Below are 16,091 nucleotides of genomic sequence, written 5' to 3' on the forward strand. Positions count from 1 at the left end.
AAGGCAAGGTGGACAAAAAGAGTGGCTAAATAATGTATCATAACTTAAATTAGGCCTTTAAAGTTCAAAAGGATTTCAGAATTTAGACAACTAGACAAAATATAATTCTCCATACTGGGATTATTTAAAATAAAGTAATTGTAAAAAAAAAAAAAAAAAGTATCTTACCAGTGTGAGTCTGCTGAAGGATCCTTACCGTTTAAGATCAAGTTAAATGGTCTGTAAGCAAGCTTCTCCCAACGACAGACTATCACACTTTCTCATGGTTCTCTGTTCTTTCTCAGCCTGAACACTGTATCCTCTGTCTCAATGTGTCTCACATGCTTTAGCCAGAGGGCCTCTCATCTATTTTACATGGTAAACAGGAAGTAACACCACATGGAGGGTTCAGTTGCAATGGCCTGGATTGGATATTGTGTTATTTAACACTCACAGTACAACCACTCCTTCACCCTATCAATCAATCTGTCATCTTCAAGTACTGTAATATAATTTAGAAATATATCTCAGGTTTTTGTTTTCCTTCGTTAAAAATCAAAGTAAATTCAGACAGGAGAAACTTTTCTATAATTTTTTGGGTGATCCATGCAGCCACTGTTTTAAAGCTGGCGCCATGGTAACGCATCCTTGGGACTAAGTGGCCCACTTGTTCACCTCAGCTCTGTGTATCCGAGCAACAACCTGAGGATTAGGCAGGAGTGCAGCAGCCTGGGTTGTGGAGGTGGAGGTGCTCAGGGACTAAAAAAGGTCCTCAAAGCCAGAGAGGTGAACAATGACCCAAGGTGAGACACCCCGAGACTGGCCAAGTGTCCTCAACATGTCCCTGTTATTGACAATCTCAAACTTCATGGACAGGTCCTGCACTGAGTCATAGTGAAGCTTTTAATGTTTTGATCTGAACAGAGTTAGAAAATAATCACCATGACAAACTTCAGAAATTAATTATAACTGATGATCAATCAGGTGGCCACACACTTGAACCAAAGGAAACCATATCCTGGTCCCTGAGCCCCTTCCCAGGTTGTATACAGTTGTACCATATACTTGTTTTTTTTTTAACTGCTAACAGTGGGCAGTTGTTTGTAGTAATGGCTATATTTTTTCTGTAGATTAATAGAAGAGAAACAAACACTTGGTTAATAACTACAGAAAATAGCTGAAGTAAGGCCTACTATGAGCAAAGCCGCATAAAAGATGACCCCCTTTTGCGGAGTGTCCATGGAGTGTATCATCCTCCTTAAGTTCAACTGTAAAAACATATTCCCTAAAAAAATGTGCTCACTAACAAACACAGCACTTCCTTTGCGAAGGAACATGTACTTTAAGAAATCTGAAACATGAAGGGGAGCTCATACCAGAAAGGAAAAATAAAAATACATGGCAAGTTTAAATTATAGTTATAGCTCAATATCCCCCCCCCCCCCCCCCCCCCCACACACACACACACACACACACACACTCTTTTTCTCGCTCCAGCATCTTAGACTGAGCAGCAGAGGAGTAGGGAAAGGAACAAAAATTATGAATGAGATCTTTGTTAGAGAATGTCTTTCAAACAAATGTCTGTGCATGTGGGAGGGTACACCTAGTTTCTAGTCATATTTTTAGGTTTCAACTCCACTGATGAGGGGCTGGCTGAAGACTCATTTTGTAAGCCATAGTTGAAATCATACAGTTGCAATAAACTGTTTGTCCACACTGTGGTAGTATGGAGCCATGAAACTACCAAACAAAATCCCCCCTCTGATGCCATATAATTGGCAAACAAAGCAGAGTCATTGATTAGACTGGTTGTTAAATGTTGATTTAGTTTAAAGGAAAGATGAATACTGGCTTTAGATACTTCTTTACAGTACATCTGTAAAGAAGACACACAAGGCCAACATATGTCACATAGAAAAGTCAATTATGTTTGTTTGAGCAGTCACCACTGGTGGTTTATTGTACAAAGTACATGAATATTACTTTTGAGTGTTTGAAGAAAATTTACAATGACCAGATCCAAAGAGCAAACACACACAGAAACACAAACACACGTAAACCCGCTGTCTATGTCAACATAATCATGCTTATTGAAGATTTTTGATAGAATTATAGAGGCAATATGCAGACTATGTTGTATTTAAAAGGACCAACCAGGTTTTGTATTTGCGGATCAGAACACAAAGCTCCCAAGAAGGATTTTTTAGAGAGAAGTTTAAAAGCCCAAAATGTAAAGCTTACAATACAAAAGGACAAACTGGGAAAACTGTGACACATCTGTTCCATTAACATCAATACAAAGACGATGGAGTACTGTATTCTTTATCATACTGGGCTGTTTTGTTAAACGTTAAGCCTTGTTGAGATAATTATTACAAACTAAAGCAGTCACTTAGCCACTGGCACTTTTAACAACTCAACCAGCTGATTGATACTGGACCAAAATGCCTGATAAATATCTCCATGTGAGGATTTCTTTGACAAAGGTTTCTTGAAGTCTTGGTTTAAGTGACATTGTTCTTGTTAGTTATATTTATGGCCATTGATTAATGAGTAACCTTGAGGACTAAGCTGAAGGGGCGTGAAAGTTCTTCGGAGCAGACTCATGACTAAGCCAGCTTCTTATGAGTTGACTTGATCGCTTCATTTCTCACAAAATTACAATACAGATCTCTCCATTCCAAGGACATTATGGTAAGCCCAAGTAATAATATGAATGCATGATTATTTACTGTATTTTTTCTCACCTTAAGTGAGTGCAATTTACAAAGTCTTATTGAGTAAACTTTAAGATGATCCCTTGACTGACACTGAAAATCCTGCGTTGTTGATGTAGCCATGAAGTCCTTCAGAAACATGTCTTCTCTCGCCTTCTGTCTGAGTATGCTGCTGGCCGTTTGTCTATCGGGCTCAGGTAAGATTTCTTGATCGTTGTAAAGCCTTGACAATAATTTAGGAGTCAGGAAATATCACACAAATATCCTCAGGTACCTAACTGTGTTTGGTACCAGCTCTTTTATCGCTGGGAATATTTTATTGAGTTATTGTTTGTATTTTTTATTGCAGTTTGATGAGATCTAAATTGAGGAAAGCTGAGAACTTATGATAGCTTGGTCTAATCTATTTGCCTCTTTTCCTTATATGTGCTTTTTCTTCAGTTGCCTCTGAAAGTCTGTGGGGTAAGAAACTAAAGTTCACAGGTCGTCCTTGTTTGTGGCAGCTACACCCAAACACTGCAGTACCAGCCCTTAATGAGCTGACTGTATGCATACTTTTACGCCTCAAGCTTTCAACACAATGGACAGGTTTTGACTACAAAGCACCAGGGCGAAGGAGTGTAGAGCTGGGACTTCAGGGCACCGGTAAAAAGGGGTTAGTGTGGCTGTTTGGACAAAAAGTGCCCTTGACAAAGGACCTAGAATTAGACAAATGGTACTCAGTTTGTGTCACCTGGTCTGGAAGTGCTCAGACGTTACGAGTCTACATCAATGGAGACAAGGAGCTTGAGGCTTCTGTGGCTTCTGCGCCTCAACATCTGGCCCCAAATGGCACTCTCACTCTCGGGGTGTCTCATTATATATTGAACAGCAAAGTGCAGGAGGAGGATGGGAAGAGTCTGGTTGGCGACATTGGTCTGTTTAGGATGTGGGCCAGAGAATGGAGCGCCGAGGACATGAGAGAAAAGAGTTGTTCTGATGGAGATGTGGTGAGCTGGGACTTGCGACAGTGGAAATACAGCTGCCCTCCAGAGCCTGACAGCAATCTACACTGTGGTAAATACAGTTTGACCTTTTTCTATTGCATTTCATGGTCAATCAGGTTAGGAAAATAAATCTCTTCGAGTTTTCCTCGTCGATTCACACATCAAGGCAATCTGCTGTAGGGATGTCGAATGAGTCTGCAGATGATACACTTTGCTCTTCAATAGCTAAAATTAAAGGTCAAAGAAAGGGTGAACAGCACATTCCTACGCTCATAAAACACTTTGGTGTTCAGTCCAACATTTTTCTTTTCTTTTTTTTTTCATAGCATGGTCACTGTATGCAATCAAAATGTGGACATTCATGGACACCTCTCTGAGGGTTGGAAAATGTCCCGTGTCTTTGGAGGGAGTCACGAGAAATTGGGTATGAAAAAGATGCCAAGATATCAATTGAATTTTCCAACCAATGACATTGAACAGATAACCAGAATCAAATGATTTACCTCTGTTGTCATCTCTTGTCAGCTGGAGAGAATTTTCCCTGGACAGGTTTCTGTCCATGACATCTTCGTGTCATCTCCAAGGTAACACAACTTTTGTTTGAAAAACACTCCTCTTTGCTGGCAGCGGTGGAGGAAGTATTCAGAACGATCCTGTAAATGGATCGATTCTGTTATCTAAAAAATACACGATAAATGATTGCACACCATTTACACCAATGAGCCAGTTACAACAATACCAAATGAGTTGGTGAGATTTAACAGTTATAATTAGTCAAGTAAAACACATGTATAATATCTGTGGTTAAGTGTGAGATTTTAAATAGCTGAATTGCGTTTTATGAATGTTGGGATATCATTTCTTTTAAATTGGAACGTTGGCAGTATCCAAAGCAACAAGTTAAACATTTCTCTTGAATAGCTCTGGAATAAATTAAAATTCTGCACAATTTAATCATAAAAAATAATGTGATTTTCTAGTACAACACTTGAGGAATGAACTGAGTTACTTTTCACTCTTGTTGGCTGGTGTTTCATCAAGATCCAAAAGCCCGAGGCTTGTATTGACAGTGAATTACAGGGATGAGTGGTGCATTATTAGTTTACACTCTGATCAAAGTATTGTTCCTCGGCTGTAACTCCTGTCTGTAATCTCTGTTGTCTTTGTTCTTATACAGGAGAAGCTGCCATGGGGTTAATAATTCTGCAGCTCTGCATGTGCAACAACCTCAGGTACACAACTTTAAGTGCTCAGTTTGATTTTCAGTATCCTCATAGAGTGGTTAGAGAACAGATGAAGATGGTTTTTTTTCTGAGGAAATGAGTGACGTAGCTTTGGGGTCGGGTTGGGCAAGGTGGCTGCAAATTATTTATCGAAAGATCAAGTAAAATAGTACTTTAGTATATAACACAGCTTTGTGTTTCCAGGCATCATTCACAGTCCCTACCTGTGACAAGTGGTAAGTCCCATCATTTAAAAGAAGGCCACATGATACACGATAGATGTCAGAGCCAGATCATTTCCAAACATAGGTATGTATAACACGAGGAGTTCCTGATTGTCATTGTGATTCATCTTAAGTTTCAGCTCTGAAGTCTATGTGAACGTGGATCCTGCTGGTAATGTTGAGGTGGTTCAGGCAAACATCACTGCTCTGCTGAGACAGAACTACTCTTCTGACTTCCTCAACCTCACAGTGGACCCTTATAGCATCAGGGTCCTACCTGTAGGTATGTTTAGTCTCCAGAGTGCACGTCTCTTCCTCACCATGAATGCCAGCAAAATGTAGTCAAAGTTGTGTGTGAGTGGACTTCTGTCAAAGATTAACCAAACATTTTTATGACCATAGATATTGTCCTGAGAAAGGATGTATGTTGGTGTCACGTGTATCCACATCCATAATTATGCAACATCTGTTGTGTACTTGGGTTCTATGGACACAAAGTAGTCTCTGGCTTTAATTGAAAATGTTCACCTGAAGCAAAATTATTAACAATATTAATAAGATTAATTCAATCAAACTTTGGCTGATATGGTTTAGTTAGAGGACATTTCTATGTTTCTAATATTAATTGATGATTCAATCATTCAAAGGAAAACGTCCCTTATTAAATTGCAGTAAACTATTTTTAATTTTTTGATTTTCCTTTTTTGTGTCACGTCATTTAATTTGATTTCAGAGTCGTTTCCTGCGGTGACAAAACCAACTCTGATTTTAAGCACTGAATTAACTACAACAGGTGAGCTTGCAAAAGAGGATTCATCAGTTTCATAGAGCTTGTTTGCAGATTTTATTATTATATTCAAAAAGTCTGTAAAAGGCACATTGTCCTGTTGTTTATGAAGGGTATTCTTGAAAACATTGTCCTTTGATTTACAAAAATAGGTCCAAGTGAAAGCGTGCCAACTCAACCTTACAACATCTCAACGACTGGAGAGCCTTTAGAGGTGAACGAAACCATCAGTAAGTTAAAAAAAAAAAAAAAGATCACCGTCTGCCCTCCTCTTTACTTTCTTCTTCAAAATGTTAAGACCTGAAGGGTATTCTTGAAACATTGTCCTTTGATTTACAAAAATAGGTCCAAGTGAAAGCGTGCCAACTCAACCTGACAACATCTCAACGACTGCAGAGCCTTTAGAGGTGAACAAAACCATCAGTAAGTTAAAAAAAAAAGATCACTTTCTGCCCTCCTCTTTACTTTCTTCTTCAAAATGTTAAGACCTTTTTACAACTCGAGAAAACTTTCTTTCAAGATGAGCTTTTCGGTTTGTCTGCCCTTATTTAGATAGTACAGTGAATGGAGTAGTGGTAACTGGTGAGAGAGGATGGGGAGTGACATGCGGGTAAAGAGCCAAAAGATAAATCTTAGGCTACTATTCTGCCAACTGGCACCCCATGAGACAACATTGAAATGGTCACAATACATGTTAAAATCAAAAAAGGTCAATTGTAACAAAGTGGATAATGGACCTACCCACAGACACAGCAAAGTAAATATTAATGGTATGAAGTTATGTGCTGGTTCAAGAGGGAGTTCATTTTCTTTCTAAAGTGACGGTTTTATTTGCAAACTGAATAGGTGTAAACTTGAACTAGCTTTAAAATTCTGTGTTTTTAACCTGAACCTTAACCACAAGAAATCCTGATCAGCGTGGCTAAACTTCAGATTTTGAATTATTCTCTCTTGCTTAGTTGATTGTTCCTTGTCCGAAGCACCACATTTGCATTTTGCTTGATTAATCAGTAATGCCTGATTGGAAATATATTATTTAAAACGCCTCACTGAATGGTGCATCGTCTGCCTTGTTGTTTTTGCAGCTGCTGATCATTTCTTCAGAGTTAATCTGAACTTGAGTATGATAGGCAGTCCTATAAATCCAAAGGATGTTATTGAGACATGGGTAAGGGACCCACACAAAAAGATTTGAACATGTTCTTTAATGGAAAAAATGCTAACACTGAGTTACTTTCTTTGGTCTAAAGTTGAAAAATCAGCTGGAGGTGAATCGCACCATGATCACACTGAACCTCATCATAGAAGAGGTTAAAGGCAGGTGGGCACGGAATTTATTAGTTATGGCATAGCTAATATTCAGGTCATATCAATATATGTCACATAAAGCATTTTAAAAATCTCTTCTTTTTTTTACTGCATAGGTACATGGAGCAATACAATGGACAGATGGTAAGTATGTCATTCTTATGGCAAAACAAGTTTAATAAATGAAAACAAACAAAAGTAATAAGTTCAATTTATTTTATTTCTCAAAGTTTTTTTTCTCCACAGAAGTTGAATCCATAGAATAAGAGTTCACAATGAAGTCATTACAGTACATCTCTCTGATTTCTTTCTTTTAGATTTTGAACGGCCAACAAACAGAGTAGGTGACTAAACAAAGAAAACGATATTGAAAGCTGTTTTCCTCTGCAACACAACACAGGTTGATTTGTGCTGAACTCTGGAATAACTGCATCAAAGCTTTGAAGTTAAAACTAATGTTGTGTGTTTTTCCTCTACAGATATAACTGTTACTTCCATGTTCAGGAATTCAAGTTGAACACTGTGGATGAGACTGAAGCTCTTATCCGTGCAGCACTGACGTCGAACTATACAAATGAATCCTTTACCCTACAAACTAAGCACATAGAGATCTATGATTTTGGTAAGATCCTTTTTTTTCAACACCATTTGGAGAAAAAGAGCTTAGAAGTCGTCTATTTAAGACAAAACTTGGCAATGCAAACTGTATATTTTTTTTCAGTGCCAAAAAACTGTTTAGAGGAAACCACTTACACAATCTATGGGGACTATTTTTGGCCTGAAGTATTTCCACAAACCAACGAAGAAATGGGATGCCAGAAGCCAAAATCAGAAAGAGCCTACAGGCTTTGGTAAGACATTCACTTTTAATGTACAGTAGCAAATGTATTTCCTCTGTATGGTCAGATTGCTGGTTTATGACAACAACACAAAAAAAGCTAGATTGGCTGACTTTCAGTTCAGTGTTCAATGATATCCAAATGTTTAAGCACAAAAAAAATTATGTCTGGATATATTTCCAAAACTAAAAATACAAATGCAAACCCAGATTATCAGAGCAAACACATCTTGGTCGCAGCTTTGACGTTGCTCTTCTTCTAAGCTATAAGGAACTTCCCTCAAGTACTTATTTTGTTTGACTTATCTGTATGAATTCTGTCCTACAAACTCCTACAAATGTGCAAATCTCCTCCATGTCTGCTTTTACATGGAGGAGTTTTTTTGCTTGACAATGCTTCTGATTCTGGGAGGGAAAATATACAGTAAAGTGGGCTCCCACCCTATGGAATCTTTGATAATATGTATAACACCCATAATAGTCAGTCTTCACCTTTATGTTTTGGTATAGTTCATATGGCATACATTATAAATAAAGACTGTTTCAAAATCAGCAAGGTTCACACACTCCTGTAGTATGTCTGTCAATCCATTCATCCATCCATCCACCAATTTGCCATAAAGACATCCTTACCAGATGCCCTCAGCTGGCTCCTTTTGATTTTAACGATCAGCTGCTCTACTAAAGCTTGTATCTCAGAGGCTAGCTACACAAAGCCAAAGACATGTCACCAAAAGCTTAACCAATTCGACACAGGTAATCAGTCAAAAGACTGAGTAAATCTTAAACAAGACCATCATGCTGTACAATAACATTTGACATGTCTTTGACAGTGTCTATATTATTAACCCTCACCAGCCTGGGTCATCTGAGGCACGATTTGTGTTTACTCTTTGAATAGGTTCAAACCTATTTTATCTTTTTCATCGGAGTCTGTTTCCATGGAGACAGCCGAGCGGTACAAGAAAATTCCAATAACAACATCCTGTTTCAATCAGTCCTCCTACTCGCTGCACATATGAGCCGATAGATCCATGTCAGTGTTTAACACATGCAAAAATCAATTTTCCTATAAGTTAACTATTATTAGTGCAATAAAGGGCTTCAATGTCCCTTGTATTATTTATGCTTAATAACCAGGTTTATGTTCTGTTAGTGTTATTGGAACTCTTCTTTGATGGTTATTAATTCTAAATACAGTTATCAGCAGTCGACAGGTGCCAAAGACTTTGCATTCAGAACTCCTTGGTCAGACCCAGTTCCCAAGTTAGTAAATTGACTGTCAAACGTTGTGTGTGCTTGAGCTTTAAACAATAATCTTTAAAGATTAGGTACGAAAAAGGACAGTTGTAAAAAAAAAAAAGAAGAGAGAAACAAAAACAGCTAAGTTTTTGTTTCTGGTAACATGATGTGATGATGTGCAGAAGCTATTGCATTATTCAAATAGCTACTTTTTAGACAGAAGAGGATTTCTTCTTCTTATTTTGAGTTTAACTTTTAAGTTTACCAACCAGTTAAGTTACCAGTTAATTCACCAACTTCAGGTGGATTCAGGTCAGACTTGAGGCTCACCTGCTACCTTTGGTTTGTGCCAAAGATCCACTGAACAGTGTTTCCACACACAGAGTTTGTGTATTATCAGATGAAAAGAAGGTGATCATTTACTTTTGTTATTCACTCTGATGTTCTACTCCCTACAGCAAGCTAGACATCGAAACTGACCAGACCAGCTGGTCTGTTCCTGATATGAGGAACTGTAAACCACTGGTAAACATAACAGACTTGAAAAATATCACCGTCACTACTGGTAAGAGGATCACACATTTTTAGAGTTTCTTATATTTCATTTCTTTTCATTTATGTAAACAGAAAAAAGATTGCAGCTATAGAAAAAAGTTCTCTAAAGCTCAAGATATAAAAGCAATGCTCTTTCTCTTGCATTCTTTTTTTTCCCCTTATATCAAATTAAAAACTTTCAAAACACATTTAAAAACAACAATGAACTTATTGGCTTTCAGATAACGTGGAGGAGGTGGTGGACATGATTGAGGACCTTGTGAATAATCAGTTAGGAGACAATGCAGCGCTCTCTTCCTCTGATCTGGATACAGTGGTGGACAAGCTCGGTGAAGTGGTTGATGCCAGTGTCGTCCAACCTGTTGTTGGTGCAGTTGTCAATATTGTTGCTGATATCCTGCTTTCCAAAACTGACATCACTCCTGTGTCGAACATGTGAGTGGAGAGACAAGTGCAGGGTCATCTCAGAAAGTGATATCCCTTCTAAAATCTTGTTTTAATCTTACCTTTTTATTGATCTCTGTGACTTCTCTTTGGAAACAGTGTCCTTAATCTGACAGAGAGAATGGGTAATAATATGGAATTCGAAGATGAATCCGTCAGTGTCACAGCACCCTCACTGGCCCTGTCCATGGCCAGTGTAGATCCAGGTGACTTCAGAGGCCTCACCTTTGGTGTGTTCTTCACTTCTCCAATCCTAAACCCAAAGGTGAGTTACTGTAAATGCTGTAATATGCAAGAAATAAGGCCGGACACAGAAAATTGTCACTTTTTTCTCAGCTAAAAAATGTGTTACAGGCGAGGCTGAGTTCTGTAACATCCTTGAAAAATGTGAAATGCAAAAAAACGTGTTGAAGGAAACTGTGACGTCTTAGGCTGTCATGCCACATTTACTATTAGCAAGGTATAGCACATGAAAAACAACTGGTTGTCAGGTGAAATTTGATTTAGATTAACAGGTGTTACTGACACTGACATTTACTTTGTTTCTATTCAGGTTTTTGTCAACCAGAGCTTTGAGAGTGAGCCGCTCCTTGACACAGATGCAACTATCTCATTACCTCCTGCCCTCCACGACCTTTTCCTTCCTGGAGAGGATAATAAAACCCGTATCCAGTTTCAGTTCTATGGAACAGAAGAACTTTTTCAGGTACTTCCATTGAAGCCAAAGATCGTTAGCATGTTTTGCTTTTGCTTTTGTATGTTTTACGGGGGATTATGAACAACAGTATCTTTTTTTGTCTGGAACAGTTAATTATAGGATGCATGTCTTCACCTTGGAAGTCCAGAAAATAGTTTTTATCGTTGAACTTGGATATTCTAAAGGACAACATTAGATTTATGGGTGAAATAGTCAACTTTAGATAGTTTCACCACGTGTCAGGGTAACCTTTTCAGACGATTTGTAGTTGTCCTAAATGAAGTTAACATATTTACAATACACACATAAATGGCATCAATCATCATCTTGTTTTGTTTTTCGACAGAGAATTTCAACTTTACTGAAAAACACACATAATCATGAACCCCCACAGAAATAATATTTACCTCTGGCAAAATGTTTTTTTTCCAAAATGTCAAACTTTTATGTATAAGGAAAAACAAAAAAAATGAAGATTTTGCCAATAATGAATAGTTTAAATCTGAAAATAATCACTTTGTTAACAAGGAATTTGCAATTTACAATTTAATTCATCTGAACCTGTCATAGTACATGCTTGCTTTGAATTGTAAATCTGCAAACCTTTTCTATTTTCAATAGGACCCGGAGATCAGCAATGGAACACAGAGCAGCTTGTCATTGAATTCATACGTAGTGTCTGCCAGCGTCAATGGCAGCCATGTGCACAACTTAAAGGACAAGGTAGTGGTGACCCTGAACCATCAAAAACCTAAACAGGTGAGACATTTTAGCTTCACTGATCAATTTGATAGGTATTTGATGATACAACTAAACCACTTCCCTGTTTTGTTTTCATTTGTTTGTTTATAGCAACAGTTTGAGGTGCGGTGTGTCTTTTGGGATTTCATGAAAAATGGTAAGTTTCTCATTCATTTTTTTTAATGTTTACAAATGAGATTATTGACAGAACTCGGGCTTGATGTTTCTTTTTCAGGAAGTATATCAACAAAGGTCCCTTAACATGCCGAGCTTTGTGATTGCTGATAAGTGATTTTAATCAAGTGTTGTGTGTGTTTCGGTGGTGCTGCGTGTGTTTGTTTGTGTGTGTGTGTGTGTGTGTGTGTGTGTGTGTGTGTGTGTGTGTGTGTGAGTCAGCCGGGCAGGGCGGTTGGAACAGCGGAGGTTGTGAGACCCGCAGTATCTCTTCTAATCGGACCAGCTGTCTGTGTGATCACCTCACTCATTTTGCCGTGCTGCTGGTGAGTCATTGGCCATATATAAATAAAACCAGGGGACAGAAAACTCCCACAGTATGCACACTGTGTACTGTGGGATCTGGCCAGTTGCTAACAGCTTACATCTATTTCTGGCAATGACACAATATACTAAAAGGCTGCAATGTGTTTTTTTTTAAAATACAATCAATTATGACAGCTGGCTCTCTGCTGGATGCTTGCCAGAATGTCCTTGTACAGTGTGTGTATGTGTCACTGCAATTCCCTCAGAGACATATTCTTTTGGTTTCGGAAGCATAGTTTTGAGGATGGCATGGTTTCCATGTCTCAAACTCACTTTTTGTCAATCTTCTCCTGGACCTTTAGCCTCATTGCAAACAGCTACAATGATCAGATCAGCCATGCCCCTAATTAGGCCTAACTCATATCATCAAAAAGGACTACAAAAAAATCTCCCTCTGTGCAGTGCAGGCCAATAGCTATTTAAAAACACATTTCTCACGAAACAACTTGTTTGTTCATGCTGTAAAAATGTGCATTTTTCAAAGGGTGTGTTTGTGACTTGAAAGGCTTTTGCAGCCAGCCTTAAGTTGGCACTCGAAGAACTGACGCTTGATCTGTATTAATAATGAATAAAATGTTTGTTCTGCTTTTTTTTTGGTATCCAGGATGTATCCAGGGGGGATGTCAGCGAAACTGACAGTCAGATCCTGACAGTGATTTCATATCTTGGTTGCGGTATATCCTCCATCTTTTTGGGCATCACTCTTCTCACCTACCTTGCTTTTGAGTGAGTTCCTTTGAGCAACAGTAACTTAGTTATCACAGTCTGGCAGACAGACTCTGCGTTAGGTCAGAACATTGTCTTAAATAAGTTATTGGAAGGTAATAGAAAACTTTACATAAATGTTCATTTTAAAATGACACATTTTTGGGTGCAGTTAATGTAAGTTGGGAGAGCAGGTGCCCACATGCTCATATACAGTTCTCTATACAAAGGTTGCAGGTTTGACTCCAGGTTCTGTCGCCCCCCTCTTTTTCTCCCCACATTTCCCATTTGATCTTTTTCAGGTGTCTTATCAAATAAAGTTAAAACGGCAACACCATTTGAAGTTTTAAAAGCTTTTGTCACCCAAGCACTTTGTATCTTAATAAGATTCAAGGGTTCTTTTTTTCTGAAATATTCTTATTTTTTTAACTCATAGACAAGAAAACAACTTGTGTCTATTTGCACAGTCTTAACAACAGCATGACACCAAAAGCTTTCCAACAAGAATTCAGAGGGAATTTCTCTTCTCTTAAGTCTCGGCTTGTGCTTATTTCATTTCAGAAAGCTGCGTCAAGACAACCCATCTAAGATACTCATTAACCTGTCAGCTGCCCTGCTGGGCTTGAGCATGCTCTTCCTTCTCAACTCCTGGCTGTCATCTTTCTCCAACTATGGTCTATGCATTGCCACTGCTGCGTCGATGCATTACTTCCTGCTGGCTTCTTTCACCTGGATGGGCTTGGAGGCGGTACAGATGTACCTCGCACTTGTCAAGGTCTTCAACATCTACATTCCTTTCTACATCCTCAAGTTTTGTGCTGCAGGATGGGGTAAGGGATGGGAACAGGGATTTTTTTCACATGTTCTTTTATAATTTTCTTTTTAATAACTGCCAACAATTGTATCGTAATTATTAGTAAAATATTAGTAATGAATCAGTTATGATAAAGTTGAATAAACCTTTTTTTTTTGTCAAAGGTATTCCTCTGGTGATAGTCAGCATAGTGTTGGCCATAGATAAAGATGTGTATGGAAGTGTTACACCTGAGGAGGCTAAAGTGGGGCTTCAGTCCGCCGAGCAATTGTAAGTAAAAGAACTGTGTGACTCATCTCCATCTTGGACACATGTTGTTTAAATTGAGAAATAGTGAGATTAGTCATATAAGTGCATTATAATAAACATTAAATTATTAATATCATCGGGTAAACTGCACCCAAGGAAGACTACAGACCAACGCTAAGCAGCATATTAGACTATAAATAAAAGCGGGCGATGGCATTAGGGATAAATCCCAGTGTAAATGACATGCTGATCAACCTTCTTCCTCCTTCCAGCTGCTGGCTGCAGAATGACGTCTTCTTCTACGTGACGGTGGTGGCTTTTTTTCTCCTGATCCTGTTGTGCAACATCTCCGTGTTCATCGTGGTTCTATTTCAGATCAGACGGATGAGGTTCAATAAGTCATCTGCAAACAGACGCACGTCTCTGCAGGACCTGAGGGCGGTGGCCAGTCTCACTGTCCTGTTGGGCTTGACCTGGTCAATGGGCTTCTTTTCATTTGGCCCAGGAAAAGTGGCCATGCTTTACCTGTTCTGCATCTTCAACTCTTTACAGGGTAAAAAAAAAAAAGGGCTGAGGGTGAATAGCTAAAACATAAATAAGAGTGGGCCATTTTTAATGAATCTGAGTTGTGTTACTTAAGCCGCACTGAGGCATATTCACATTGAAGCATGTTATAATAAGATTAAATGGCAGATAAAAAATGAATATGATACAGAAACAAAGAAACGCCTCTATATCTTTACCATGTTAATATAAAAGAGGAGTGAGTTTACTATCTCTTCTCTGTGTTCTAGGCTTTTTCATTTTTTTGTTTCACTGTCTGATGAAGGAGAATGTGAGGAAGCAGTGGAGAACCCACTTGTGCTGTGGACGTTTCAGACTCGGTGCTTGCTCAGGTACGCATTGAAAAGCCCAACAATACTAAAATATGAAGGAAATGTTAAAGTATGACAGCATGATGGAGAATTTAAGTCATTTTGATTTCTCTTTCTTGCCTTCTGTGTTCAGACTGTAGCCGCTCTGTGACAGCCAGTGGTGGTCAGCCCAAAATGAACATTCTTGTTAACAGCGACTCTGTGGCTTCTGTTAACACCTCCACCACCAGGAAGGTCTCAGATTACTCGACAGGAACAGCACCAAACCACCACCAGAGGGTGTGAGTGGGCCTCCTGGTATGCCTTAATTTAAAATGCTCCCTGCCAAAGTGCATTGTTCAAAGAAGAAAACAATCAAATCACTGTGATATACACAGACAGGGAAAGCTTATATTGAGTGCATGTTCAGGTTTTTAGGTTTAAAAAAACCCCTGTCCCATTCAAATGAAATGAACTGGCAGTAGAATGTATTGTGCTGAATATTTAACTTTATTTTGCATCTCTAGAGTTTCTAATACTGTATTGACTTGATGGTTAAATTACTGATTTGCTTGTTAATGTTTTGTGTTTTTAGTTCAAGTATTTTGCACAGAGAGCAGTTGTTAGATTTTAAACAGTATTTAAAAGACGTATCTTTAAGACTTTTTTTTTTTTCAACTTCAGTTCATGTGAGGTTTGGTACCAGCTGTCCCTACAGCAGCTCTTCTACACTGTGGCACTGTGTGTTGTATTCAAATGTATCTGCAACTTCAATAATAATATCTGCAACTTCAGTAATTGAAGTGTGTCTTTTTGTGTGATTTCATGTTCTCACGCTGCCAACACATCTTCACAAAAAGCAAAAACTGTAGCTCTTGTGTTTTTAAAACAAAACATAATCGCTTACCAAAAAAGAGTATGTGTGTATTTTTATGAATATAATTTCCTCAGGACAGTTTCATAAAGGCACATAATTAAGTTAATCAATGAAAACAACACATCACACTGTATAATCTGTTATTGCACTGATAGAAGAACCCCTTAGTAATCACAGAATACATGAAGGCCTGTCTTTTTTTAAAGGTTTATTTTGTGGCTTTCAGGGCCTTTATTTAAAGCTAGAACAGTGGATATAGTTAGAATGCAGGGAGATAGAGAGCTGGGAATGACATGTTGGAAAAAAGC

At 38.4% G+C, this 16,091-nt stretch overlaps 1 protein-coding gene across 1 annotated transcript; it reads left to right on the forward strand.

The window, feature by feature from the left end:
* Positions 1-3,091: 3,091 nt before the first annotated feature.
* adgrg4a (adhesion G protein-coupled receptor G4a) lies at positions 3,092-15,550 on the forward strand (the record flags this gene model as incomplete). The annotated part of the gene is made up of 28 exons (XM_079352464.1): positions 3,092-3,755; positions 4,012-4,109; positions 4,211-4,269; positions 4,863-4,917; positions 5,113-5,144; positions 5,267-5,415; positions 5,866-5,925; positions 6,072-6,149; positions 6,265-6,342; positions 7,005-7,087; positions 7,170-7,240; positions 7,344-7,371; positions 7,545-7,567; positions 7,707-7,849; positions 7,949-8,078; positions 9,766-9,872; positions 10,084-10,297; positions 10,406-10,571; positions 10,860-11,012; positions 11,625-11,762; positions 11,856-11,901; positions 12,141-12,244; positions 12,889-13,010; positions 13,551-13,819; positions 13,968-14,073; positions 14,325-14,605; positions 14,847-14,948; positions 15,061-15,550. Coding segments are annotated over 28 exons (3,711 nt in total), but the record flags the coding sequence as incomplete, so codon positions are not given.
* Positions 15,551-16,091: the final 541 nt, after the last annotated feature.

This window comes from Symphodus melops (assembly GCF_947650265.1).
Source record: "Symphodus melops genome assembly, chromosome: 9".
NCBI lineage: Eukaryota > Metazoa > Chordata > Actinopteri > Labriformes > Labridae > Symphodus > Symphodus melops.